Source organism: Monopterus albus, unplaced genomic scaffold (assembly GCF_001952655.1).
Source record: "Monopterus albus unplaced genomic scaffold, M_albus_1.0 scaffold280.1, whole genome shotgun sequence".
NCBI classification, from domain to species: domain Eukaryota; kingdom Metazoa; phylum Chordata; class Actinopteri; order Synbranchiformes; family Synbranchidae; genus Monopterus; species Monopterus albus.
Genome location: NW_018128160.1, coordinates 221,374 through 248,029, shown reverse-complemented (window position 1 = coordinate 248,029; position 26,656 = coordinate 221,374). Strand labels below are relative to the sequence as shown.

At 39.9% G+C, this 26,656-nt stretch overlaps 1 protein-coding gene across 4 annotated transcripts in view; it reads right to left on the bottom strand.

Moving 5' to 3' along the window:
* LOC109973098 (CD166 antigen homolog) overlaps window positions 1-26,656 on the bottom strand; it is a 42,328-nt gene that overhangs the window by 5,125 nt on the left and 10,547 nt on the right. The window contains exons 2-14 of one of the 4 annotated variants that reach the window (XM_020622431.1): window positions 12,453-12,559; window positions 12,041-12,257; window positions 11,886-11,950; window positions 11,385-11,472; window positions 11,001-11,174; window positions 8,375-8,496; window positions 8,082-8,214; window positions 7,644-7,756; window positions 7,414-7,540; window positions 3,654-3,820; window positions 1,442-1,571; window positions 692-721; window positions 129-240 (exon numbers count right to left, since the gene is read on the bottom strand). In XM_020622431.1, the coding sequence (XP_020478087.1) occupies window positions 129-240; window positions 692-721; window positions 1,442-1,571; window positions 3,654-3,820; window positions 7,414-7,540; window positions 7,644-7,756; window positions 8,082-8,214; window positions 8,375-8,496; window positions 11,001-11,174; window positions 11,385-11,472; window positions 11,886-11,950; window positions 12,041-12,257; window positions 12,453-12,559 (1,585 nt within the window). The remainder of the gene's footprint in view (window positions 1-128; window positions 241-691; window positions 722-1,441; window positions 1,572-3,653; window positions 3,821-7,413; window positions 7,541-7,643; window positions 7,757-8,081; window positions 8,215-8,374; window positions 8,497-11,000; window positions 11,175-11,384; window positions 11,473-11,885; window positions 11,951-12,040; window positions 12,258-12,452; window positions 12,560-26,656) is intronic. The other 3 variants (XM_020622434.1, XM_020622432.1, XM_020622433.1) reach the window with 3 other exon arrangements.

The window sequence follows — 26,656 nt, the reverse complement described above, 5'->3', positions numbered from 1 at the left end:
AAAAAATAGAGTCAAAACTGGTTATATTAGCTCAGTGGGTCTCTGGGGCAAAAGTAAATTAGTGAATTCAAACATTTTATGAAGCTTGGGGTCATTATTATATAACAGTGTTAGGATCGCGTTCTTACTTAGATTTCTTCATGTAGAGCCAGTATGCCAGGCCTATAATCACCGTGGCAATGAGCAGACCGACGACAACGCCAACCACCATCTTGGTCTGGTCACTGTGATCTGACTGGTCTGTAACAAACGATCCAACAGAAATATCAGAGACACGTTCCAGTATCAAACTCCAGTCTGAATGCAGAACAACACAAAGCCATTAAGTGCAATAAAGGCATTGATGAATGGACACATCCGCACTGTACATGGCTGTGACCAACTGAGTTAAATGTTAATGACATATTCTTAGTTTCAACTCCTTTCCTCAGCCAATGGGATTATGAATATGTTGACATTTTGTCAGGATGCTGGCAGCTCCATTCCTATTACTCCTTCATTTATATTTTATTAACAGAGACTCCAAATATTGATTTTCCAACTGTACAGTCCAAGGTGATGTTTAAGGCAAATATTTGTCAAAAAACCCTTCTTTCAGTGAGCAACATTTGATTCACCTATAGTCTTTACTCAACCCTCCCCCCAACCACCACTACCATTTCTTACAAGCAAGAAGACTGCTACAACTTACCTTGTTTAGCCATTCTCACAGCCTCATATACTGAAATCAGATATAAAATAAAATTAACATCCAACCAAAAGAAAAAACTAAACAACCAAACAAAAAAAAAAAGCAAGCTTGACATCTGAAAAAACGACTACTCTACTTCTGTTCTACTTTTGCATGCAAGTTGTTCAAGAGGGAACAGATTAAATCCAGCATCCCAACATACACACACTGAGCGAGGAGGCAAGAGGGGTGAAATGCTCTCTCAAACACACAGGGATGAGTAAGCACGAATGCAGAGGGTGATATTAACACATTTGGACAACTGTGTGCACAAAGTGATAAGTGCATGCATCATTTACATATTGACAGTAATGTGGTGACAGTAAAAAGTTGGATGTTCTCCTAAGTGATCATCAAAAGGAAAATAACCACCAATATAGCAAAACAAAAATTAGTTAATACCCCAAAAGCAGCATTTATCATCTCACCTTTTATCACTGTCTTTCTCTACTATGGACTAAAAGCGTGAAATTAAGTCAGCTGACTGGTTGTTTATGCCAAGTCAATGCCAGAAAGGTTTCTGTCAGCCCAAAATGGCTGCGGAGTTGCTGCAGTTTTGTTAAAGCATCTCAACATTATGCAAAGTTGGCATGCAGACAGAAAGAGTTCATGAGCAGATTAGGAAAACATCTACAGACTATAGAGTTATGCTTCAGGAAAATTATGAAGGAGAGAGAGAGAGAGAGGACCATCCTACCACGTTGTACTTACAGGACGATACATTTATAGTGCTGGTGTCCATGCCAATCTTATTAATCACTGTACAAGAGACAGTAAGATTTGCAGTAGGCACAACTGTGATCTTGTGTGTTATCTTTCCGTGGTCAAAGCTTTCATAAAGCTGAACAATGAGGAAAAAAAAACACAAATGTTAGCATTTACACATCTCATACAACTGAATATATAGGAGGACAACTTGCACCACTAGGAGGCGATGTTGCGCCAATACTCAGGCTTTCCATGACAAAGACACTGAGTGTGTGCCTCTGGGATATAGACACTTCAGTCTCAGAGGAAAACCTCAGACACAAAGACAAACTGCCAACACCCTTTCCACATCCTCTCTATATACAAGAGGATGTGGCAATTCTGCAAATACCCATTACTGAGCCTGCAATCAAGCTGTACATTATTTTCTCTGTGAAAAGCCTTTAAAGGATGTGATGAAAGAAGGAAAAAATAAACTTTGAATAATATGGAGAAATATGTGTTATCTCCAAAATGCATAGTCCTCAGTGAAGGAGTATTGTGCACCTTTGGTATTGATTAATTATTACACACAGGTTCAGGTTCTGAGGTTAGACATAGAGTGAAAGGCTTGCAACCCCTCCAACCCCCAGTTCATATGTAATTCACACTATTTCAGCTCTGCTATCAATGTGCAGCCAAGTACACCTTAGAAACAAAAGCAGGAAAAAGGTCCATTTTAGGAAAATTGACCAGATAACTTCAAAATTATGACAGCTGGGGAAAATACTACCACTGCAAACCACTATGCACATATCGGGGAATATTCATTCACTCTGCAGTACTGGGTCAGCAGCAAAAGTAAAGCATGAAATGTCTCAGGAGCAAGACAAACCTTGGAATTTTTATTCATTTATTTATTTTTCTTCACAGAATCTAGGGAGGGGAGGCTTGAACAGACTGCCTCTGTTTGGTCCCACCTTCACATCTCTGATGATATTCATAGGTTTCTTGTGAAGAAAAACAATGCTATTACATTGGAACAACCATATGAGCACATCATTGCTTAAAGGGACTGTGTATAGTTCGTTAAGCAGTGCAAGCAAGCAAGTGCATGAAATTGTTTGATAACCCAGACACAAATAGCTCCAAATCTAATCACAGAGTGAATGCCAGTGTAGCTCCAAATGAAGCTTGAATTACTCCTCCATTCATCTGCTGCAAATAGAAATCATGTACAATATGTCTTGGCTACTTTAGATGCTATTAGGTAAAAAAGAAGGAATAACTGGGGCCAAGATGATATTCATATTGTTTGTTAAGTCAATACATTCAGCTGCTAACAAGCACAAGGGAGAAACACTTTCTCTATAATCTCAGCCTGAAAAATTGGCTTGTCCATTGTTCAAGATGACACCGATGATAAATTCAGTGGTTTGGTTATTAATAAGCCCAGCAGAGTCAAACTTCACATGCAGGCTGCTACAACAACACAACTTTATGAAGCACTCAGTTAAACTGCCAACCAACACGCAAGGGAAATGATGTAATCCCACTTTGCTGTTAGTAAATTACACAAAAACTACAAGTTTAAAACAATGTGTGTTTGGCTGGCTGTGCTGTAAACAAATAAACCAGTTGCTCTTGTGTTGAATTTCTGTTGTCGCCAAAATCCACCAGGACTGAAATCTTATTAGAACTTTGACAACAATACTTCTTTGCAAATAAGGGGAACAACTGTTTCAGTGGTGGTGTACACATGTTCAAACTAGGTCCAGAGCACTGCATTTGTAATATCACCTGTCTACAATATGTTTGTTATTATGTAGTTTAAGTTGACTCCCACTACATTTCTAACACTCCAGAGCGGACACCATATATAAACTCACTTTGAAAATCAGTCACCGGCTACTACTTCCAGTTATTTCCTATGTGACAATAAGCTGAAGATTAGCTATATTTATGATTATAGTCGTATGGTATTTCTTGCTGTTAATACTATGTTTCCTGCCAAGGTTTTATTCAAGAGGTGAAGTATATGAAGAACTGTCTGTGTGCTGGCAGACAAGGAGCTGAGTGAACATGAAAAAAGAATATGCTCTTGCAATCATGATGAATAAATGCATGTACATATAAATTCGTGGCTATGGCCTTTGGAAATTGTAACAATTATCAATGGAAGAGATTTCTTCCAGCATGATAACAGGTAACACTTGAAGAGTGTGGGTGTGCATACCGAGGTGCCATTGATGCTCCAGGAAACAACCGGCTCTGGGAAACCTTCAACCTCACAAATCAAGACTGTATGCTGGTTGTCTTCACCAGGATCTTGGGACAGCCCCAAGACTGTATGCTGGTTGTCTTCACCACGCTTTTCGGACAGCCGTTTGATCACTGGAATACCTGCAACATGACACAACTCTTCAGCCATATCTGAATGAGAACATTGTTTATCATGGCTGCATTTCATTTATGCACATGCCTAAAATAACTGAGGAAAGTCTACACTCAAAGTAATATTTTGAAGTTTTGGGAAACATACTTATGTGCTTTCTTGCGGAGAGTGAGAGACGAAACATGAAGCTACAGGCAGCAGCTGGCTAGCTTAGCTTAGCATAAAGAGAAAACAGCAGTCCTGGCTGTGTACAAAGGTAACAAAATCAGCCTACCAGCTTCTAAAGAGCACTATTATATCTTATATGTTTAATCTGTAGAAAAGGTGAGGTGTAAAAATGACAAAGTTGTGGCTGTAGGCTAGGGCTGGGAATCACCACTGATTTCCTGAATCGATTCAACGTCCCAGTTTGAATCGATTTCCGATTTGATTCACTATCAGTTCAGTTAGGTTTATTTCAGACATTCCAAAAGTTCGACAGTGTCTTCAACAGCATAGCCTCTGCCATGCCAGGCCTCTACGCTAACAGTTATTTTTAGGGGCACTTTTTTCTTTACAGGTAACAATTTATGGGCACAGTTAGTTTTTAAAGAAATAACATTAATGCATCTCTTTAACAAACATTAAAATACTGTTTGCATAATGTACAGGGGCAAACTGATGGGCAGCCTACAGGGCCTGGTGAAGACCGATGTGCACTGTGCTGCATGAATGCATCCTTTTTCAAACAGCACAGTTTACTAATTCATTTTACAATTAGAAAATGGAGTTGGAGTATGATAACATTTTATTCAATCTGAATCCAGAATCAAATTAAATAATAAAATATGTTCCTATTTTTCTTGCTGACCTACAAGCATACTGAGAGAAGACAAATTCTTTGCTTTTAGACATAAATGTGATTCTGATTCTGCAATAGTGATGGATTCAAGTTTAACAAACTTATTTTTTAACAAAAATGCCATTATCAACACTGGCTAAAACTGAAAAGCTGCTTCTTGACTTCTTGAATGGTTTGTGTACTGGTTTATTATTTTCAATATATTTTTTTTTATATTAACACTTTTGACTCATACAGGCATGAAAAGTCATCTGGAGACTCTCAATCACTTACAGGCAGTGTCAAATGTTAGAAGAATCATATAGTAAACAGAGGTTAAATTATCTATGATTTCTAGAAGAGTACATGACATAAATTGTTTACCTGTATATAAGTTTTGATTATATAATCTATTATTTACATCTTTTCAAAAGTCCACAACAGCTACAAAGCTCCAGTCTCACAAATGTTCATAAAACCGAGTGAACACATTAACAAGAATCAACATCTAAAAATTTACAGTATATGTAAGGTAGCTGCTATTTACTTCTGTTCAGTTTGCATTGTATTAAAGTATTTCTATTTTTTACTCTGCTCTCTCTATAATAAGTTAGAAGGCTACAAAGTGTGAAATTAGAATTCAAAGTGGACAGTACAGCAGTGAAGCAGTGAAAACTGCGGCAGTTTAATTTTAGCAACCCCCCTTTCTTCTGTCTGTAATAAAACTCTGAAGTTCTGAGCTCATCACTTTGGGTACTTTAATGAGTGTGTTAGAATTTCTGAAGAATACAAGAGTAGAAAAATAAGCTACACAACATTATCCTGACAAATAAACAGACTATAGCTTTCTTCTGACTACTTCTTATGTCATAAGACTAGACAGGTGTTTGCGCTGGACTCTCTGGGAGCTGTGCTCCTGACTCCACTCAGCCTAATGAGCTCGCTATATTTAGTCATAGATATAAAGGCTTACAATTACATGACACATGAGCATGTATCAGTTATACAATAATAGTTCCATGCACATAAACTGCTGCTGGCCATTATGGGGATACATCAATGCATCATCTAACAGTTAGCTATTAGGTGTTAGCCTAAGGAGCTCAATAGTTAACACGTAGGTTACTGATGGAGGATGGGAATCTGTGGGCAATGCTGAAATGATTGCTACGCTGCAAGTTTATGCTTGTTTAGGGGTAGGCTATTTTGATAAATTCTTCTGACTGGCTTTTTACTCAGAGGTTTTATTGCACATACAGTAGATCCGAGGTGTTGTCATGTCGATTAGTTGTTGTTAGATGTTTTTAGTTTAGTACTTTTTCCCAACTATGTAAAGTCTTACATGATAGTTTATGAATTTCCTTGAATGGTCATAATCTCCTGGCTGTGTGTGTTCATGTGAGCCTGCCTGACATCCACGCCATTGTAAAAGCGGAATTTTTCAACTGCACAAGGTTTTGTGGATAAATTTTACCTCCTGCTGCACTGTGACCAGAGGATGTGGAAAAAAATACAGGGCCTGAGGTTTACTGCATGTCTGGGAATGTTCCTGTACAGGGAACATTTTGCCTGACTGAGTCTAACGTGGTGCGAATGTAGCAGCTGGAAACCTAAAACTGGCGAGAGGATTCTAATGATCCATGATGAGAGATTTGTGGGGCAAGACGCAGTGATCACTAGTTGGATTTACTGACCATGAAGTTTCCACTTCAGTGGGACATAACGGTAAAAAAAAAACTGCACAAGTTGCATGTCTGTTGGCTGGAGAAGTTACTATGTCTGCATTATGGCAGTTAAAATATGGGGTTTCTCAATGACCTGCTTTGTTTAGTATTACACATCTCTTTTCATCGGTACAGATACCGTCATTTACCTATCATAGAGGAAAAACTCAAAATAATTAATGATGTTGCGGTTCATTGTGCTTGTCCACTTTCATATTCTGGCTCGAACATGCAGGATTTGAGCTATCGTCACTGTCGAAAACGTAGCTTATTTGTCAGTGTTTTTTGTTTATGCATTTTCTTATGTCTTGTGTCAACAAGTGTTCCCCTATCGAGATGTGTTTCCTCTGTTCATAACTCAGTTTCATGTAGCACTCCCCTCAGAAGTTGTGGTTAGGATAATGTTAGGGTTCAGGTTAGAGGCAATATCTTCATGGGGAAACAGATTTCGACAACGCCAGCAGCAGGGCGTGTGTGCATTCACGAACTATCCTCTTGTTTTCAGGAAGAGGCTCTCTAGTGTTATCATTCTGAAATACTATTTGGAGTTATGAGGGGTGCAAAGCTAATCTAGAGGTACCCCAGATTAAACATTAAATGGCTGGAAATGAGGATGCCATGGGCTCTTTAATGAATCCATAGAAAAAGGCATATATTAAAAGATTGATTTTGGGGATTCATGAATTTCTGGTTATTCAAATGAAGCTCAACTTGAATTGGAAGATAGATTTTTTTAAAACCAGTCCTAGGCAACTTATTTGAGTCTCTGCTGTTTCCCTAGTAACCACAATAAAGCTCTATGTTATTTTTATACTTCGTATTTATTAAAGAATTAAACAAATAAAATACAATGTGTTAATCCTTGAAACAGATTTGGATTTTTTGGGGCTTTGGACAGACCCAGGCAAGCTGTTTCCCTGTTTTATGCTATGCTGTTAACCAGCAGCTGGCTTTATCTTCATATTTACAGACACAAGGGTAATATCAATATTCTCATCTCTCTCTCAGCAACAAAACAAACAAGTGTATTTCCCAAAATTTCTTCATAAGGCCTTACCTTCAACAACCAGCTCAAAACCAACTTTTCGGCTGAGGAGCCCCATCGTCACTGTGCACTCATAGCGGCCAGAGTGGGAGTACGTCAGGTTGGTAAACTTGGGCTCTTTATCCAGTTTAACATTATCCTGTATTAAATGTAAAAATATCTCTATATATCAGCACTGTCAGTAACAAGTACAAACTTTTCTTCATTGGTTTAGGCTCTCTTGTATAACAGATAGCTTTTACCTGTGTCCAGGAGACCTCTGTCTCTCCGGAAGCCTCAATCAGGAGAGCTAGATCGAGGGCCTCGCTGACATTCTTGATAATAATCCCGGAGAGGCTTAAATTGACATCTAGGTCTAAAAGGAGAGAAGAGGATGATGAAAAGGTGGTTTAGAGTCCTGATAAGGGTCGAAACATTCCTGTTGTTAACCATACAGCTCAGCACTTGGCTCACAGCCCTGCAGATGCAGCTTATTAGAAGCAGTGTGGTTGACAAGACTTTCTCCACAAAGCACAGGAAGACAGGTAAGCTGGCAAAGAGGACTTTTCTCCAACAAATACTTTTCACTTTCATAGTAACAAATACGACTACAGGGAGAAAAGGCAGCTGCACTGTGTGGAATAATTGCAGTAATTTCTAAATTTCAAGTAATAAAACATAGCAGTGTTTCGGTTTCTTACAGTTGACTGTGATGTCCTCAGATGCTTCCAACAAGGGGTTATCAATGAGGGAGCATTTGTATTCACCAGTGGTATCACGTGAGACGTTCGTGATGGTGTAAGTATTTGCATTTTCCACTTTCACCAACTCTCCCTACAAAGATATTCAGTCAGTCAATGGCAGGTAATTAGCTTTGAATGTCTTTTCAAAGATAGAGAACAAGCAGAATCTTAAATCTATACATAAAAAGAGTGGAACAAGCACGAATCAAATGAAGTTCTGTTTCCAAGGAGATTTTGATGAGTATATGTACCTTAAGGTGGAAATTAAAGCTGGTAGGAGCTGGGTTACCATCTGCAATGCACTTCAGAGTCACACTGTCTCCTACAAGAGGGTTTTGAGGATTGACCACAAGGCTGATTTTCTCTGTGGAGTCTGTGTAGAAAACAAGAGATAAAAAGTTAGAGAGGGGAAACATGTGTGGGTGGAGGGTGTAGCAAGTGGAGTGTGCTGCCCCCAACAGCTGCCCGTGGGGATTGCTGAGACCAACCGTCCCAGTACATGACAGAGAGCTCCAACTTTGTGCCTCAGTACTGGTTATTGTAACCAACTTCAAAATCCAGCTGAGAAGATGGTTGAATTGTTGTCATATTCTGAGGCACTCAACCAAAAATCCTTTCATAGCTCAGCGTTTCTTCACATTTCTTGTACGAAAGTGTTCAGCACTGATGAGTTCTATTTTAAAATTAAACAATTAACACCAATATTTAGTTGTATTCAGTCTAACCTTTAATTCACACTGAAAAAGTTTTTGGAGGCGTTTTCTATCCCGTCTCACACCGTGGATAGAATTCCATTCTACTGAATGTGTCAATCCACACCGAATTCGAGACACATGCGTATAACGCATCTGCCCTGGAACCCTCCCGGTTTTTCTGTGCTTCAGGTCTGGTATTGTTTTTGTCCAGTACATTTGTGCTGTCTGTCTGCCCATTGAAGACTCTCTCCTGCTGCTGTCCAGCTGACAGACAGCTGTTCTAATGACAGAGACAGAACGTACCGCTCACATCTCGCTTTCAGTGTTGACTGAATGGAATCATGCTTCAGTAGCACTTGCGTCTCGCTCATATCTCGCTTTCAGTGTGGATTCCCAGTAAATTCCACTACACCACTGTCACCATTAAAAGGCACCGCTGAAGTTGTCTGTCTTGGCAGGAGGCTGCTGCTGATGTAGTCCTGAAAAGCCCAGCAAGATACTGTGTGTGATGTTGAAAAAAAACTTGACTTCAATTAGTCACGGTTATGGAAATAGTAAAACAAAGTCAAGAACAAAATCTGTCATTTGTAGTGTTTAATTATAAAACTTTCACAAAAGAAGTCGGTGCCCACAGAAATCTCCAGCTCTCTCCAGGCAAAGAGCAAAGTCTGGCATGTGCACTCCCTATTTATAATTTTGCTCTCTAAGAATGCAGACATAATGAGATGTTCTTGTGTGCAGAACAATGCGGCTTGCACTTTCAGGGCACATATCAGGGCACCTGACAGACAGCAACATAGGAGCGCACAGCAAACACATAAAGGTAAGCTCACTTCTCTCTACATTTCTCTCTCTGCTGTGGTGTTAGGACAATAGTTTAACCACTATCTAACATAAAAGGCATCACTCAGTTAACATTACATCTGATTCATATTTGGTTTGATAAAAATTCCAACACAGTCACACAAGTGTTGCCTTTGACCGTATTTTTAATTTCATGTTATGTTAAATTGAATAACGTTTGGTAGCGGCTTACTTGCAAAAATGTAACAAAATCACATTAGAGTCAATAAAACATAACTGAAGCTAGGAAGTAAAAACAACTGTTTCAACTTTAATATTTACATTTTTTTAAATGTGAGAGGTAACGCTTTGAATTCTCACAGCACTGATACCAGTAAAATATTTTTAGATCAAGTAGGTGTAAAACAGTATAACTAGGGTGATTTTGTAAAAGTGAAAAAAACATCTGGTGTAGTTGTGTTTTTTAAGGCTACATGCTTAAAACAAAAGTGGAACATATTAAGAAATAACCTAATTCCTTCAAATAATTTTTTTCCTTTTTCAGAAGAGAAAATATTTAGAAACTTGGAGACTATATCTGGATTTGGATCTCTGCCCAAAATAACCACTGTGATAGACAATCATGACAAACATGAGCCAGGCTTAGTGGTTTTCGTATACAATACGGACAGTGTGGAAAGTCATTACCAAAGGGAATCGTTCAACATGTATGCGTATTTGCTTTCCACCTGTCAACACCTCTAAAGCTCACTAATTAAAACATTATCCTGTCTGTTTAATCATTACAAATATCAAAGTGTAAAAATCAAACTGCAGTTATGGGAAGTTTTACCTTGGCTGACTAGCACTGCTTCATGTCACTGTGCTAAGCTAAGCTAACCAGCTGCTGACTCTACATATTTATTCTAATGACACAAGAGTGCTATTGATCTTCTCATGTAACTCTTGACAAACAAGCAAATATGTGTGGTGCCGAACAAATCCTTTAATAACCCTTCTGTGGAAAATGTGTGGATCTACAGCTGGATCCTGAGGTGGAACAAATATGAACCATTCCCTCCTTGATCTATGACCTGACTTTACATTGAATATTAGAGAAGCCTGTGTGCAGGTTTTTTTTATATCCTGCTAACAGTGAGAAAAAAAACAACAATCACACGATCGGGACTAAAAAATAACTTCATTGGGGAGGTACAGTATAGCAATGAGAATTTTCTTTTTTTAAGCTTGTAATGATAAAGAAACTGAAAAAAGCAATCATCAACCTGCATTATGGTCTTTTATTTTGTGCTGAACCCATTCTACAGACAGCTTGTGTGCAAACAGCATTTGGTGCAGTACTGTTCAGAAAGTGTTGTCAGTAGATTTAGTGACTCACAGGTGATGGTGAAGGTCACTGGAGAGGACACCAGCTCTGCACCATCAATGTGCTGAGTGCTGCACGTGAACTGGGCATCGTTGTCTTCCTTCTCGGCTGTGTACTCCAGTACAGAGGTGGTCGTCGAGAGGCCAGTAAGATCGCTTACCTGCACTTTGGCTTGGATGGAAACCCCTGGACAGAAAACAAACAACTCTGATAAGAAAACAATGGTGTAATGACCACAACACTGCATTCATAGCGTCAGCATGTGCGGCACAATTCATCACTAAAGAAGTATTGAATGGCCCAGGCAGAGAGAAAAAAGACATTTATGCATGTGCTACAACTCCAGGGGTGTTTTGTTTGCATTTAAAACTGTGCAGCAGAATAATGAATACATACTTTTCCCATCAGCCACCAAAGGTCTATTGTTCTTCAGCCATGTAATGTTTGCTGGTGGGTTGGCATCCTCTGCAACACATGTTCCAAGCTGTGGAACAACAATTTCAAAATCAACCCTAGAAAAAAAGCATCAAAAACCTGTGCCTAAAGACAAACTGTTGAAAAAGAACTTAGAATAAATCTGCACCTTTTTAAATGGTCAAATATCTGAGCAAACTGGCTTTTTAATGCCTCGCTGGCATTTGAGGAGTTTTCTATGCAATAGACCATGAAATGTCCACAGCATCTCTAAAGCCTCTCAGATCCTTTGGGTATTTTAATTGCAGTGGGGGGATTGTGCTCTTTACCAATTCATGAGAATCACTTCAAAGAACTCATTACTGTAGTGACATAGTACCTGCCGTGCCTCCCGTTACCAGAGCTCAGCTGTGGAATTTCCCTTGATGATTTGCTGCTTAAAATAATGTGGGTAAAAGCAATGTTTATCATTAAAAACCCCACCTTAGTAAGTCTGCCAATCTCCAGTTCCTCTACTTTGTCAGAAATATCGAGACCTGCTGGCACTTCTGAAACACAAATGTCATTTCTGTCACCGTAGCAAGGCAACTAATGCAATCCAAACAGGGAAGTTATTTTAGACTTGTGACTGTACTCACTGTAGATCACCACATTAACTGGGTATTCTTTGATGTCTGCACCAACCACCACCATGCAGGTGAAAGTCCGTTGGTCAGCCAGCTTGGCTGCCGAAAGCAGCAGGCTGGCATTTGTGGTCGCCATGCTGACACGATCCTTGTATTCAGTGTCACTGATTGAGACATTCTGGTTGTTCTGCTTGACCAGCAGGCTTTCTGTAAGTCCCTGTCCTTTGTCCTGGGGAGAAGGGCAGAGTGCAATTGTTACATATGGCACTGGCTTCCAGTTCAAATACGCCCTCTGTTCTTGCTGTGTCATATGGAGGGGCAGATGCGCAGCATATGCACTCAGACTGGGTGTGGTTCAGACATAATAAGTGGGAGTCAGAAGGACGCCACCATTTTGCATTCATTGACCACTGCTTACACTCACATATTTCCATTTAGTGATGAAGACATCTTCTGCTTTTATGGATCCATTGCTGCATGGGATCTCGAGCGTTTCCCCATACTGGCCAATAACAGTCTCCAAACCGCTGACTGCAACAAAGGAAAGCAAAGCCACATTTTTCACTTACTTTTTCAGAGGGTGTAATCTGGTCGGCTTCAATGCAGCATGAAATGTTTTGACTGAAAACTTAAAACCATCCAAGTGCCCACTTTCTGTACATATCTGAGTGTAGCTTATCAGTACCATTTAGTGTTCTCCTAAATCAACAAAGAACAGTCATTTCTATAGTGTTCTGCTAATTTTACATCTCTGCTGGTATAGAAAAACCTTTTCTGTCCTAAATTTCATTGAAAACATTGCCATGGAGACAAAGTGCTTGAGAGGGGGATGGGAGGAGGGCGCCAGAAGAAGCGTCTCAATTGGCTGAGATGAGGGGTTAGAGCCAGAGGACTACAAAGAAGAAGAGGCTGCTATGGCCTGACTGAAAATTAGGCGTTACTCAGTTTTTTTGGTATTCAGATTTACATTTCAGGGCTTGCTTAGTTCAGGCAAAGGTAAATGCACAGGTGGGTGTGTGGAACTCAACATCTGACAGCTAAAATCCAGAACATCAGCAATTCAGTTAAGTGCATGAAAGCAATGCAGTTTCTGCTGAATCTGTGACTGAAAATGTTCATGTATTTACAAGAAAAGTGCAAAACAATGAAAATGCTTAAAAATTGTGTGTGCATTCAACCTTGAAATTGACTGGTTATGTTCGCACACAAAGAAACAAACTCTAATGTGACTTCTGCACTGAAACAAAGTTTCGCTCTCACTTTCCCTGTGAATTCATCAGGTTTCTGCAGAGCGGTGCAAACAGGAGGTGGTTCATTCATTTGCTTTCTGTGCGATACTCATTTTAATCCCATTTGAATGAAGGTAAATACTGTTACTATGGTTACCATTGTCTCCATTAGGACAGAGTAACAACTGGGACCCTGAGGAATATTTGCAAAGATGGATGTAAGCAGGGAAGTGCAGAGGTGTGCATATGTCTGCTTTGTTTCCCACATGTTTAAACCCCTCTTGCCAAGTGTCATTTTCATATCAAGACAATTATACAAATTCACTGAATAGTTATGTATCCTTCTAATGCATTACTCAACTAAGGTTTGCCTCAAGGCAACAAAGCCTGCTGTTATTGTCATCCTCCTGACACTTGAACTGAACAATTTCACACTCCCAACACTTGTCACTCATCTTTATGAGCCGTCAACTCAACATCAACAACATCGAGTCTAATGCTGAACTGACCGTTAAGACCTGTCCATGAAGTCACTATAGAAGTAGATGACAAAAAACAGCACGCCTGCCTTATGTTTAGCTTGTTGTAGCCTGTATGCTGCTTTAAAGTGCCTTAGATTTGTTTTACTGCCTATTTAGATTTGTCTTATTGCTCATTTACTTTATATTTCACTTGTATTGTGTAGCATTCATGATGGCAAAGTAAGAATTTCATTGTACAGGGAAACATGTTTCCTAATTGTGCATATGACAAATAAACACTTTGATATTTGATATTTAAATGGCTCCCTTCCATTTCTGGTGCTGCTATGACTTCCCCACACTGTGACCACTAGTCACACTTTACAGGAATAGTTTGACACTCTGGGAACTACACTTTCTTCTCTTACACACAGTTACAGCGGCCACTTAGCATAGCTGACATTAAGAATGGAAACAGGGGCACACAGCTAGCCTGTCTCTGTCCACCTTTGCTTTTTAGCATCTCTAAAGCTTATAATTAACACCTTGTACCTTGTTCATTTAATCTTTACAAAAACTGAAGTGTAAAAACAAGTTGTAATTTTATGGGCCAGAAAAAGGCTAGCTGTTTCCCTGCTTTCAGTCTTTGTGCTAAGCTAAGCTAATGATCTCCCCTCAGCTGTGGGCTACTGCCATACTTATCAGGCAGCGAAAGGAACAGTCTGATAAAACTCTGTCACTTGTCCAGTGAAGTACAATTAGAACCTTTTCTTGCATTGTGTCATCTCATTGTCCATGATTTGCCTCACAGACATACAGTGTGTTCTTATTCAGAATCAAGTTGCATGAATTGGGCAGATTTTTTAGGCATGAACAGGCATGAAGAGTTATTTTCTCAAGAACTGGAGGAGGTTTGTGAAATACAACCATGCTGTGTGCTCTGACTAAGACTAAGAAGCAAATGGGTACCTTGTTGGATGTAAACCTGTGCCTGCATTTCACAGAGTTTTGCTCACATCCAGATTTTTCAGTATGGTGTACCACAGACTGATCCACCTGAAATGGTAATGTAGATTGCTGGTGCGAACACAGCATGCTGATGTAGCCGTCCCACACTCCCTTGTTTTGTCTTTCTGATGTAAATCTAATGAACCTGACTCTCGGTCTTCAGCTAAATGTGCAGGTTTCATGTCCAGGCAGAAAAGATTGCATGCTGGGCAGAAATAAAAATGGAGACATTTTGAATCTATTAAGAGGACGCAGTTAATGAGCTCTCTGGGCACGACATGGGCTTTTGTTTTGCATATGTGTCAGATCTGATGATATCCTGCTCTAGTTCATTTCTGGAGTCATTCAGGGTGCCAAAAATAATCTGTCAGCATCTAGATTATGTGCTACACCTGGGCAAGTTGGTGCCAGGATTCTCTAATGGCCAGGGAGACATCCAAATGTTTTTCAAAATCTAGTTGGCAACCAAGTCCACATATATAGCACCCTAGTGAGTCTCAGGAGAGAATCATGCACAACCTGCCCTGCTACAGTTGTTAAATAATAGGAGTTGGTTATTTTCAGGTTACACTGCAAGCACGCTGCAGTGTCGGAAAGGTTATCGCACTTCCTGTATAATAGACTCCTTACATTTCAAATTCAAATAGGCATTTTGAATATTCAAATAAAGCTGTGTTCAGACTCTCAGAGAACTTTAAAAGTGTGCATGAAAGAAAAGGCTTTATCGGCACAGATTACACTATTACACAATGAGAACTAATCACACATGTTGAGTTACAGAAGACAAAGTCCCAGCTGTCTACTGAGATAAGGTAATCCTCTGCAACAAAAGTAGGTGAAAGGTGTGACTTCACATTGACAAACACATGCACACAACACTGTGCATACAAAAAATGAGCTCTTCAAACAGCTGTCTATATGTTGAGGCGACAAAGAAAGTGGTAAAAGACATTTGTGTTTCTTGTTTGTATTGTTAGCCTGCATAGTGAGGTTACAGATGTTTTGGGTCAGTCAGACCACTTCTGGGATTTGGGAGGCACAGTCCTGTGTAAAAAGCACGATTAATACTATCTACTAAGGTAAAAAAATAAATATATAAAATTAAGCTTGGGTTTCTGAGACTCAATTTTCATAAACAGACTTTAGACAGATTCATTAGTTAAAAATCATATTTATAAATAAGAAAGAAAGACATTCTCATAAAATTAGTAAAGGCATTAAGTATCGAGCTGATAAAACAATGTTAAGCATGTTTTTTTTTAGCTGTTAAACTCCAGTACCCCAAATGGAAGAGTAGGGTTAAAGAATACACCCGGAGTGTTTACACTGATGGGCAATTTAGTCCTCGGAACTCAAAACAACTCAGCTCACCAGGTTGGACATGAATTGCCCTATACTTATAAAAGCAGAATCTCATATTGGACACAAAAAATTACTTAAAACTCTGGCGATGGTAAATCAAGGCGAGCGACAGAGACAGGAGGCAGCACCACAGGAGATACTTTCTTGTTCCTGATTAAGGCGCATCTATCCCAGAGAAGAGACAGGTGACGGCAGCTCTGATATAAGCTCACCAGGGAAATCAGCCACCTCCCCACACTACTCTCTATATATCCCTGTTTTGCTACCTTACGCCCTCCTATTTCTGTGTGTGTCTGATAGTGTGTGCACTTCTTTCAGCTGCAAGATTCAAAAGAAAACAGAGGCCCAAACTTATTAAGTGCTGAAAATGAGGATTGTGCAGTGAACGTAGATCCCATGGCGCATGTCCACAAAGACTTGATGGCAAATAGCCTCACTTCAGGAGCAGTTCAGTGGCGAGGGGGCAGACAGTTGAACCACTTCAACAAGATCAATAATACTTGAGGAAAGGCTATATTCTTATACTGAATGGTGCTTGCCTAAGGAGCAAGAAATCAAAGAAAACCTACCCTTTCATGACATTGTGCTCCTCGTCCTTGTCTTTACTTTAATAATTTAACAAGTGCTGAATTTTGATTACCCAGGGAGTATGTGAAAGGGAATCAGCGTTTTAATAAAGTAAATCTCCCATTACTTGCTGTCAAGAAAAAACAGAGAGACTCCTGTCCTATGGACAGGTGTGGGAAGGTTTCAGAAAAGAACTGTCTACTACTAGAGCCCCAACACATGCTTGTAGCTACTTGCTAATATATGAGCCTGCAGGCTGCAGTTTTGTCAGCTCTTTCACTCGGGTCCCACCCTCAGCTCATATGTTACTAACTATGAGAAGCGTATGACTATATTTGAATTTTGTTACTGTGGCAGTTCAGACTGAGCAACTGTTCCAAACCAGCAAACTGAAGAGGGATTTTTTTAAACGCACGGCTACATCCTCACTATCTCTGCCTGTCAATCTCCAGGGAAGGGCTGTAATCATGTCACTGATGGATAACTGACAGCCGACTTTACAGCATCCCTTTCACACACTTTCTCTTTTTGCTGCAGACTAAACCATGGAAGCTACATTCCAAGCATGAACATTTTGCTTTCTTCCTGCCTGCTGTAATGGCCTGTCAGCATCTTGAGAGCTTGTGTCTCTTTACCAGACTGTTGATAGTTGGTTGAATGACTCCAGTGTTAAAAAATGTAAAGAACGTGCCCAAGAAATGTTTGTTCTATATGTTGCAGTAAAAGGAGGATGGTAATAGTATTTCTCCAAGCCATTCCACCTCTCTCAATTTTGTGGGTAGGCATTTTTAACCATACGAATGGCCTGACTCCAGGGACGGCAGTGTCGTCAGTCTGTCGGTAAATTGATTGGTCCACTTTGATCCAGGCTGAAATATTTTCAACTACTATTGGATGGACTGCCTTGAAATTCTGTATGGATGTTCCGGTGATTCCCTGACTTTCCTCTAGCAACTGCATGATGTTAACAATTACGGTAGTGAGAAGGTCTCGACAGGTATTGGATGAACTCCCATGAAATTTAAGTTCCCCTCAGAGTAAATTACAGTAACTTGGGTTATCTCCTAACTATTCATCTAGTGCCATCATCAGATCAAAACTTTAATTTGTCAAAGACTGATTTATTAATAAACAGGAGAGTACCACTGTAACTAGTGTTCACTATGGGTTGTTCGCACTATCAATGTTACGAAGATAGAGAGTGTTTTAGTATTAGTCAGCGTTATGCGTTAGTCCAGTTTAACCTTTGCCCTGCTGGACTTTCTAGAGGCTCATGTAATGTGGTTTACTGAAGGAAATAAATTCATGATGACTAACACCACATCCATTCTTCCATGATTGATTGATCCCTACTACATCAATGACCCAAGGAGAGAAAGTCCGTCAAACAGCCGAAGAGCTGAAAAGCCAGTCTGATAAATGCCAACTTTTAATTACCAATTTTCATGTTTTACTTTTAAATAAATGAAAAAAAAGGCTTCAATATCTTTCTTCTCTTTGAATTAATAGTGTCTTAGTGTCCTAACCTCAAAAAGTTCTTCTCAGTTTCACTCTACACTCAAGTTAGTCCCATATCTGGGTCAATATAGTAGTTTCATTATCTATAGATCTGCTTATTATTTTTTCTTCATTAATCAATGAACCATTTTGTCTACAAAACCCATTTCCAGAAAGTTTCCAGAAAATAACAAAACATTAAAATTACAATTTTTCTTCAGTGAAATTAAACAGCCCAAAGATATTCAGTTTAGCATATCTGGCTCTTTTGATTGATAAATGACTGAAATTATTAAACAATTTTCAAAATAGCTGCTGAATAACTGCTTAAAAATCATTTCAGCTCTAGTGCTAAAGCTGAAAAGCTACATAAACTCATCTATTTTTCAGAAATAAGCAGTCGGTTTGAGTTTGTTCAGGCACTTCAGGGTTGACAAAAACCGCATTATGTGAACTGAACTGCACAGAGACTGTGATGTACAGATTTGGAGCCATTTTCCAGTCTCAATTTATGCCACACCATCTGTTTCAAGGCACAGAAAGTTTCCACCCTAAAGATGTTGCCCTGACTCTTTCTGACCTTGAAAGGGAATCTGAAAAGGAGGTCCAAGTATGGACAAAAAGACAAAAGTTTCATTTTCTGACATTTTCTGTTTTGTCTTGTTTTGTTTTTAATAAGTTATCCACTCTCTAAGGATTCTTATCTACAAGTTCCATAAAAAATAGCTAAAGTCTAACACATTTATTAGTGTTACAACAAAAAAGAGTGTATTATATTGTCTGACATTAACATAACAATGAAATGATGCACAGCTATGCAATGCAATTGGAATGGGAAGTTAGTCTCAAGAAGAGCAGGCCAATTTACTTTCTCGCTTATGAAACATGTTCTACTTGCAACACATAGGCAAGTTACAAGCCAAACGATCAATGAATTCACCTGCTTCCAACATTAAGATGACTAAAAACAGTTCAAGGCCGTTTCAGGATCCATTTTAGAGTTTAAACAATGAAATGGACTGACTGGAGATGAATCTACAGTGAGCATTTTGATGACTGTTGTGAGGATTTGCTGCTTTGCTTTGTTTATATCACTGTAAAGTGAATATTTTTGGGTTTTAGACTGTGGGTCAGACAAAACATGCAATGTGAGTAGATGGATGGTTGGATGGTGGAGCAGTCATGAATATAATTATTAGTTAATCTACTTAAGGTGCATTAACTACAATTTTACACATTTTCTGATAAATCGAGTGAAAATGGGACAGGATGTAGTGTCCTCTCCGCTAGCCTAGAGTATCTCCCTCCATGACACTCTGCCAGTCAGTGCACTTGTATAGATAATGGATAGATGAATGAAATAATACAATTTTAATTTCAAAGTAACTGGGGTGTGTAACTGTAGTGCTTTGTGTCACACGAGCAGTAACCAGAAAATTCCACCAGAGTGAGAAATTTACATATTAGTCAGCGAACCAGAAAAAACAGTAAATCCTCACATCGAACGGGCTGAAATTGACATTGAAGATTGCTCAGTTACTTAACTTTTTTTTTGAAAAACAGGACAACATCAAAAGCCAAAGGGGAAACTGAATTGCTAAAAAAACCTTCCCATTTTCACAGCCTACACTGTGCAGAGATATGTTTGCCACCTCACAACAAAGAAAAAAGCCTGTGTTCTGCTAAAGGGGAGGATGGACAGCAAATGGAGAATTATGTAGCATATACAACACACAGTATTATTAGTCTGAGTCTATTAAGCATAATGGCTCCCTTCCTTCACCCCAGCAGCATGGAAATATTTTTAGACCACTGTGCTCCCAAACCAACAAAAGCGTTCATGCTTAACAAACAAAATACCCAATCACAGAGCTCATGTTGATACTCCATGCTCCTCAGGAAAAACAAGCAAAACCTCTACTGTGCATCTAAGAGGTTTTACAAAATATTAGAATACAAAGGCACAGAGGAGTAAATCTATACAAAGTAAGCCCCTAATCACTGCACTTTATTCATCTTTTCCAGTGTGACATTTATAATATATTTTCTAGAGAGAGACAGAGATGGAATGCTCCCCCTCAGGCAAGGGAAACAATGTACATTTGTTGCATCATGTGTGGTCAACAGACACCTACAGACATCAGCAGGTGGGAACAGGGCTAATGCACTGCCTGCAGTCCCACCTGTCGGGCTCCCATTGTTGCCCTGTGACTGAAAATGCAGGCTCCGTTTTCTCTGATTTCAAACTTGTCCCGAGGAGTCCTCAGCGCCTGTGCAGACCTGCTGCTGAGGGATCAGGTTGCTGCTTCCGCCTCTCATTGGGGACTGAGAGGAGCCGACAGAGAAAAAGAGGACGGCTCAATCTATTTTGCCTTCGGGTCTTTTAAAGCACTTGAGTAATTAATGCTCGGTTCCCTAAAGAACTAGTGTTGTCACAAACAAAAAGTAAGATGTTCAGTACAGTTTTAAAGGTCACCAGAACGTATTTTCTTAATGCTTCTTACACCACTGCTAAATGAAAGTTGGAATAGTTTGTTTCCTTTAAATTTTATTCAATAATTGTGTTTTTTTCCTGTGTTCTTCTTGCTGTTGAATTGAGCGGCGCATGGCTGGAGAAACATTGCATACTTTGATGGACTAATACAATTTAATAACCTATTAATCAAATATGACGACAGTGGTGGGGGTACTACTTATGATGCCAGACTACTGTCAGGATCTGATCAAACTACACCTATGCCTTACTTTTGTGCAGGATTGAACACAAGTTAGTTTCCTGCTCCTTCTGTGATTTCATTAAATTCCTAAAATACCAGTTGCACAATTCCCAGAGAAGAGGTGCCAACACTTTGCATGAGCTGTGGTTCACTTGTGTAGCTGGAGAGAATGATAGCATGAAAGAAAGGAGATGTGCTCTGTAGCTCAAAACACAGAAGTCTTGTGTCTAAATTGTATTCTGGTACATTAGGGAAACTGAGAGAGCATCGTACCATTTAAAAGTGCACAATGGTTTTCACTAAGTAATGAGGGAAGTATGTGAATCTGAGGGACTGATATTCCCTGTTGATGTGTTGGTAAAGTTTTCCATAAAATTTCCCTGAGCTCGCTGATGAATCATCTCAGCCTGATGTCATGTTGTCTGTGTGTGAACGGTTATAAGGGAGGAAGTAAAACACAGCACCAAACAACAAAAACAGGTAGTCTGCCAGGTAGACTGCCAAAACCCTGCGCCATTAGCACCTCCCATCTGACACAGAATATTACACAGACACATTATTCGCTTACTAACATTAAAGCCCTGAAACTGAATAATTAGAAATGTAAAATATAGATGATCAGAATAAAGATAGAAACTACAACAGATTCAAGAGTCTCTTGCATTTTTCCCTTTGATTAGCAAGCTCATTTAATATGAGATTATAAAAGGGGACTATTGTCAAGTGTTTTCAATAAATGATGTTCAAGTTCTGATAAATTACTGTCTCACTCTAAAGATGCTGACAGTACAATCAAATCGGGAAAAATGGCTTTGATTTATCTGAAATTGGTCAAATAAGTTTTAGCATTTTTTAGGAAAACATATTTGGGGGGAGTTTTTGTTAGTAGTGGTGTTAAAGGCAGCATAAATAATACAATAAAGTTTATCTATTTAGGAAGGAAAGGATGTAGAATATCAGAATCAGAATCTGCTTTATCGGCCAGGTGTGTCAGACAAACGAGGAATTTGACTCTGGTACATCTGCTCTCAATGTGTATGTACATATCCCCATGCAAGGGACAAGTAAACAGTAAAGCAGCATAAGGCTGTGTAATATAACAAAATAAGCAATATTAACAAGCAATATCTGTGGGAAAACCACCTATATTTTGTAAAAGCCACACTGTTGGCAGTATCCCAGCCATTTTGTTACATATTTCACTAGCTGAGACAGGAAAAAAAAACGCATATTACAAGAAGGCTAATTGTCTCTCTAAAAGGCTAGCCATAAGGTTTCCTAGAAACTGATCTTGTGGCACAATCACTAGTCTTCAAAACATTCTCTATATACCCGACCGCACACGCGACCAAAAAATCCTCTTAAAAATGTCATAAATTGCATCAGCAGTTGAGCTGCGCAGGTGCAGGAGCTGCACTTAAGACAGCAGCCTGCTGGAGTGATCGGGCGCTAAGTGCACTCAGAAATCATGTCCATTAGGTCGTGAATTATGTATTTGTGGGGCGCAAGCCAGGGGACATGAGGGGAGAAGTGGTGGAGAGATGCCTGTAGGTAGACTTGGGGCAGACTTGAGGAGAGCTCACCATGATAAACAGCCACCAACAACTCCCATTAGTGATATCCCATTAAAGGCAACATTAGGCCATTAACAAAGCATAGCCACATCGCTTCCTACTTATCCATTAACCCTTCTTAATGCCACTCAGCGCCTAATGTTTTGGCAATTACTTCAATCTCCTGTTTCTTTAAGAGCTGACATTACCTCACCCAAATCTCTGAATGAACTAGACAGATTTGGAAGCTAATTGATCTGCATATTGCTGCTGTGTCCTATCTCTTCAAAGCAATTCCTAAAAAATAGATGCAGCATGTGAGCAAATCACTAGTTCATAGGGAAAGGGGGATTATCAAATAATTTCTAACTATTAAAATGGAAAACTGTGCACTGCCGCCCTGAGTTCCTCTGCTGCACAGATAAAGCTCATGTTAATTAGAGCTATGACACATGCAAGTGATCATACAACGCCTTTCTGAGTTAAAATTCGCTCAAAGAAAGGCCATCTGTAGGCTGTGACTAATCAGGAGGTTTTAATACCAATAGAAACAGACATAGTTTGTACAAAACACGTGCTTTTCAGTTCTGACAGAATGAGCTATACACTGCACCTTTCTTTAGATATAAATAAAGTTTAAAAAGAACTCACACCTTAATCTATGGAAGTGAGCTGCCGCTGGCAACTCAGCTAAATCTTTTCAATTCTATATCAAAGAGTACCAAAGAAACGATGCCTGTTAAATCTGCTGCTGAGTTTATTTCAGATGCCACTCCTGTGTAGAGGATAGCAAGGTTCAGGCTTATTACTGCTCGCATCAATTAATTCAGATGCGTTATTAGAAACCACTCATTCATTCTTAATTATCTCCAAGCAATTTTAATGTGTTAACTGTCTCATTTGCCAAGGAGCCTTCAAACTTTATTGAACCTGATGATTCAACAAGCGCTGTTGAATTTGTCCTGCTCGTGCAGAATGATGAGCCTGCACCCACATGCAACAACTCTAATCACTCAGGCTTTGAATTTAAGCCGATTAAGCTCACAGTTGCTGAAACACTTAATCATTTTTAAAAGCTAAAGTTGAGCTACATCTTAAATACAAAGATTTTTTTTTTTATTCCTGTTTGGTCTTTGCCAGTTGATTCAGAATCACTGATAAACAATGATCTGCTAGTTTTTACAAGACACTAACACAGATGATGATGAACAATACACAAAGAAGCCCACATTTACGCCTTGGGTGTGTGGTCGAAAAGAACATGAGAGGCAGCACATGCCCTGAAAAAACAGCATCTGCAGCTATGATTCATGTTGATAGTGTATATTCCTGGGATTTCAGTGCATCCAACTAGACTAACAGACCTGCAGCTGCAAGGATCCGACTTTAGCAGAACCGTGTCTGAGCATACGGTTCATATGGCTGCCTGGTGTTTTGTCAGTTTCAGATTATGAGGCACAGATACAGTACATGCACACAGTTCCTCAGAGGGTAGGTCTTGCTGTTTGAAAACTCTCCATTTTTAGCCTGTCAAATCCCTCCAGCAATCAGGAGATGTAGCAATTAAGGCTTAAAAACACAGTGAAACTGATCAACTAAATGTGTACAGTCTAATAAAGTAAATGTAAGGGTTAAAGAGCTGCAGCAGATGGTGTGATACTCCAGATGGGGCCTCTAACAGAGGGCAGTGCTTCTCACTAATGAATACAATACCCTTTGAATTACTGAAAAGTTTGAACTGATATCCATAAATCTAAGCACTAAAAATGAATCCTCACCTTCTTAAAACGTTTCACTTTTTCCTTCCTGTTCAGCACATTGTGTTATTAGGCAGGTTTAATGTATTCCTGACACATTCACAACAACCTTCTTGACATCAAAGTGCAGGTCTCTTCAAGAGGTATCACATCAGACAGGAGCTATCAGTTTTTTGCATACAAGCCGTAAACCTGAGAGCCTTGCTCGCCTGAAGCAACACAGCCAACAACAGCAGGACTGACTTTTAGGTAAGTGTATGCTCTCTGGATTTTAGACTGAACATCATTTGCGATCATTTTTATTATTAGCCTAAAGGATCCTAGGCACTAACGTTTCTAACTAACAGCAAGGGAAAGATGCTTTAGGTTGCCTGCCTGCTTCCATCTCTTCTCTTGGCTTTGGGCTTGGGTCAAGCGACTAGGCGTGGCTGGCAGGGAGTGAGCACAGCTGTTGCCTATGTGCCAATTTATGTCAGGGCATATAGTCTGGGCTCAGCTGTCTCCTCCGTGCCAGTCAGTTTTTGCTACCACTGCACCAGCTTGCTGGCCGACTCCCTGCTATGCTCTGCGTAACTGCAATCTTTGTCTGAACTCCTGTCTCCCTAGTTGTTTGTTCCTTCCCTGTAGGATTGGCGGTTCCCGTGTTTTGTACTGCCTGCACCTCTCTACTCTCCTCCCCATTTTCTGCCAGTGCTACATCCAACCTGCTCTGCACGCCGCTGCCCTGCCACCTGGTTATCCTCTGCTACCAGCCTGTCGGAGTGGCCCTCTGGTGCCCTAGTGCATCTCAGGAACTCCTTAGGAGCGGCGCTCTCTACCAGCTCCACACTCCTGGTGCTCCGGTACGTTGCTTCCCGCCTGGCTCCAGTCATGTCTCAACAGAGACCGGCTCCCCGACTGTCCTCCTGACTCCCAAGTTCCACTCCTCTGATCCTAATGTCACCCCCACCTGGTCACGAGGCATCTAGAGACTCTGCGTCACTCCCTGTACTACTTTCCCTCCGCTCTGGTCGATTTTTTGTTCACCAGACATCCGTGTCCTGCTCGTGGTGTCCAAAACTGCATTTGTGGCCTATGGCCATAACAGTGACAGTGGCCACTACTGGAAGGATTAGTCCATTAAACGATTGATCAATGTGGCAAAAAGAGTCAACAATTTTGTTAACTCATTAGCTGTTTATGTTATTTAGTAAGTAGAAATGTCAGACATAGTGCTGCTTCCAACGTCTTAAGAATTCGCTGCCTTTGTTATACATACTGTAACTGTATGCCTGCGGGCTGTGTGTCAGACAAAGCAAACAATTTAAAGAAGTCACCTTGAGCTCTCAAAACTGAAGTGGATTTTTCACTATTTTCATGACATTTTATAGACTTAAAAGATTTAAGTGATTAAAGAAAAGTCAAGAGACTATTTGGCTGAGACCAGGCTGAAGTAGATGGACACTGTCACAGCTGTCCTAAAGGTACTAGGACTCTATGCTTGCATGTTGCTACTTTGTGCTGTCATGTAAGTGTGACTTTTAATTTGCATTGAATGTTTTAATCTCATTTGCATTCTAATGTTTTATGTATTTATGCATTTTAATGTTTTATCTACTTATATGAATTGTGTTGAGCACTTTGCCTTTGTGTATGAAAATAGGCGACCTAAATAAATTTGTCTTGCCACTACAAACCCGCATGTATAATATTTATTTTCTAATTGTTGGGTCTACGAAACATTAGCAGTCCCAAAGATATTACTCTGACTTTGAGATAAAAGACAAGAAACAGGAAAATCCGTATTTTTGACTGAAAAATAACTGACATTTTTTGCCAGCTGACTAACTAATCATTTCAGCTCTTCACTGAATAATCTACTTATTTATCAAGTGAGAATTTAAAATACTTGCTGGTTGTAGCTTTTCTATATATTTTTAAATCACTGTAAATTAAACAGATTTGGGAGTTTTGAACCAGACATGTCACAGTGAACTCTGGGGGAACATGTGACACAGATATACAGCTGAATGTGCCCGAGCTCTACAAGAGGGTGAACGCCATCAGGCTAACAGCATCCTCCTACTGATCGCAAAGTCGGTGAATTGGATTATTTTTTATTTTGAAATGTCTGCCAAGCTGACAGCTACATGCTCCATTATTTACCCTGCTGCAGTCCGCTTTTTTTGTTCAAGTCGCTGCTTGTCATGCGCTCTGTCTGTACAGGTGGCCCCACCCTGTCCCTTCCCCCAGCTGAAAGTCCCTCAGCCGAAAATCCTTTGAAGTTTTGGTATCCCAGTGGTCCTGGGGGAGCAGTTGTGTTTACTATTATACAATTTGTATGATAATGGCAGTGGTGCCTGAGGATATCAATCCAACCTGCTGCCACAACACACCCCTGCTGAAGGTAAATGGGTCTTTGTCTACACAGTAGAGCAGGCACCCAACCCACACAAAGACAACCCTGACCAGACCGGTAGAGAGACAGAGATAGGGAA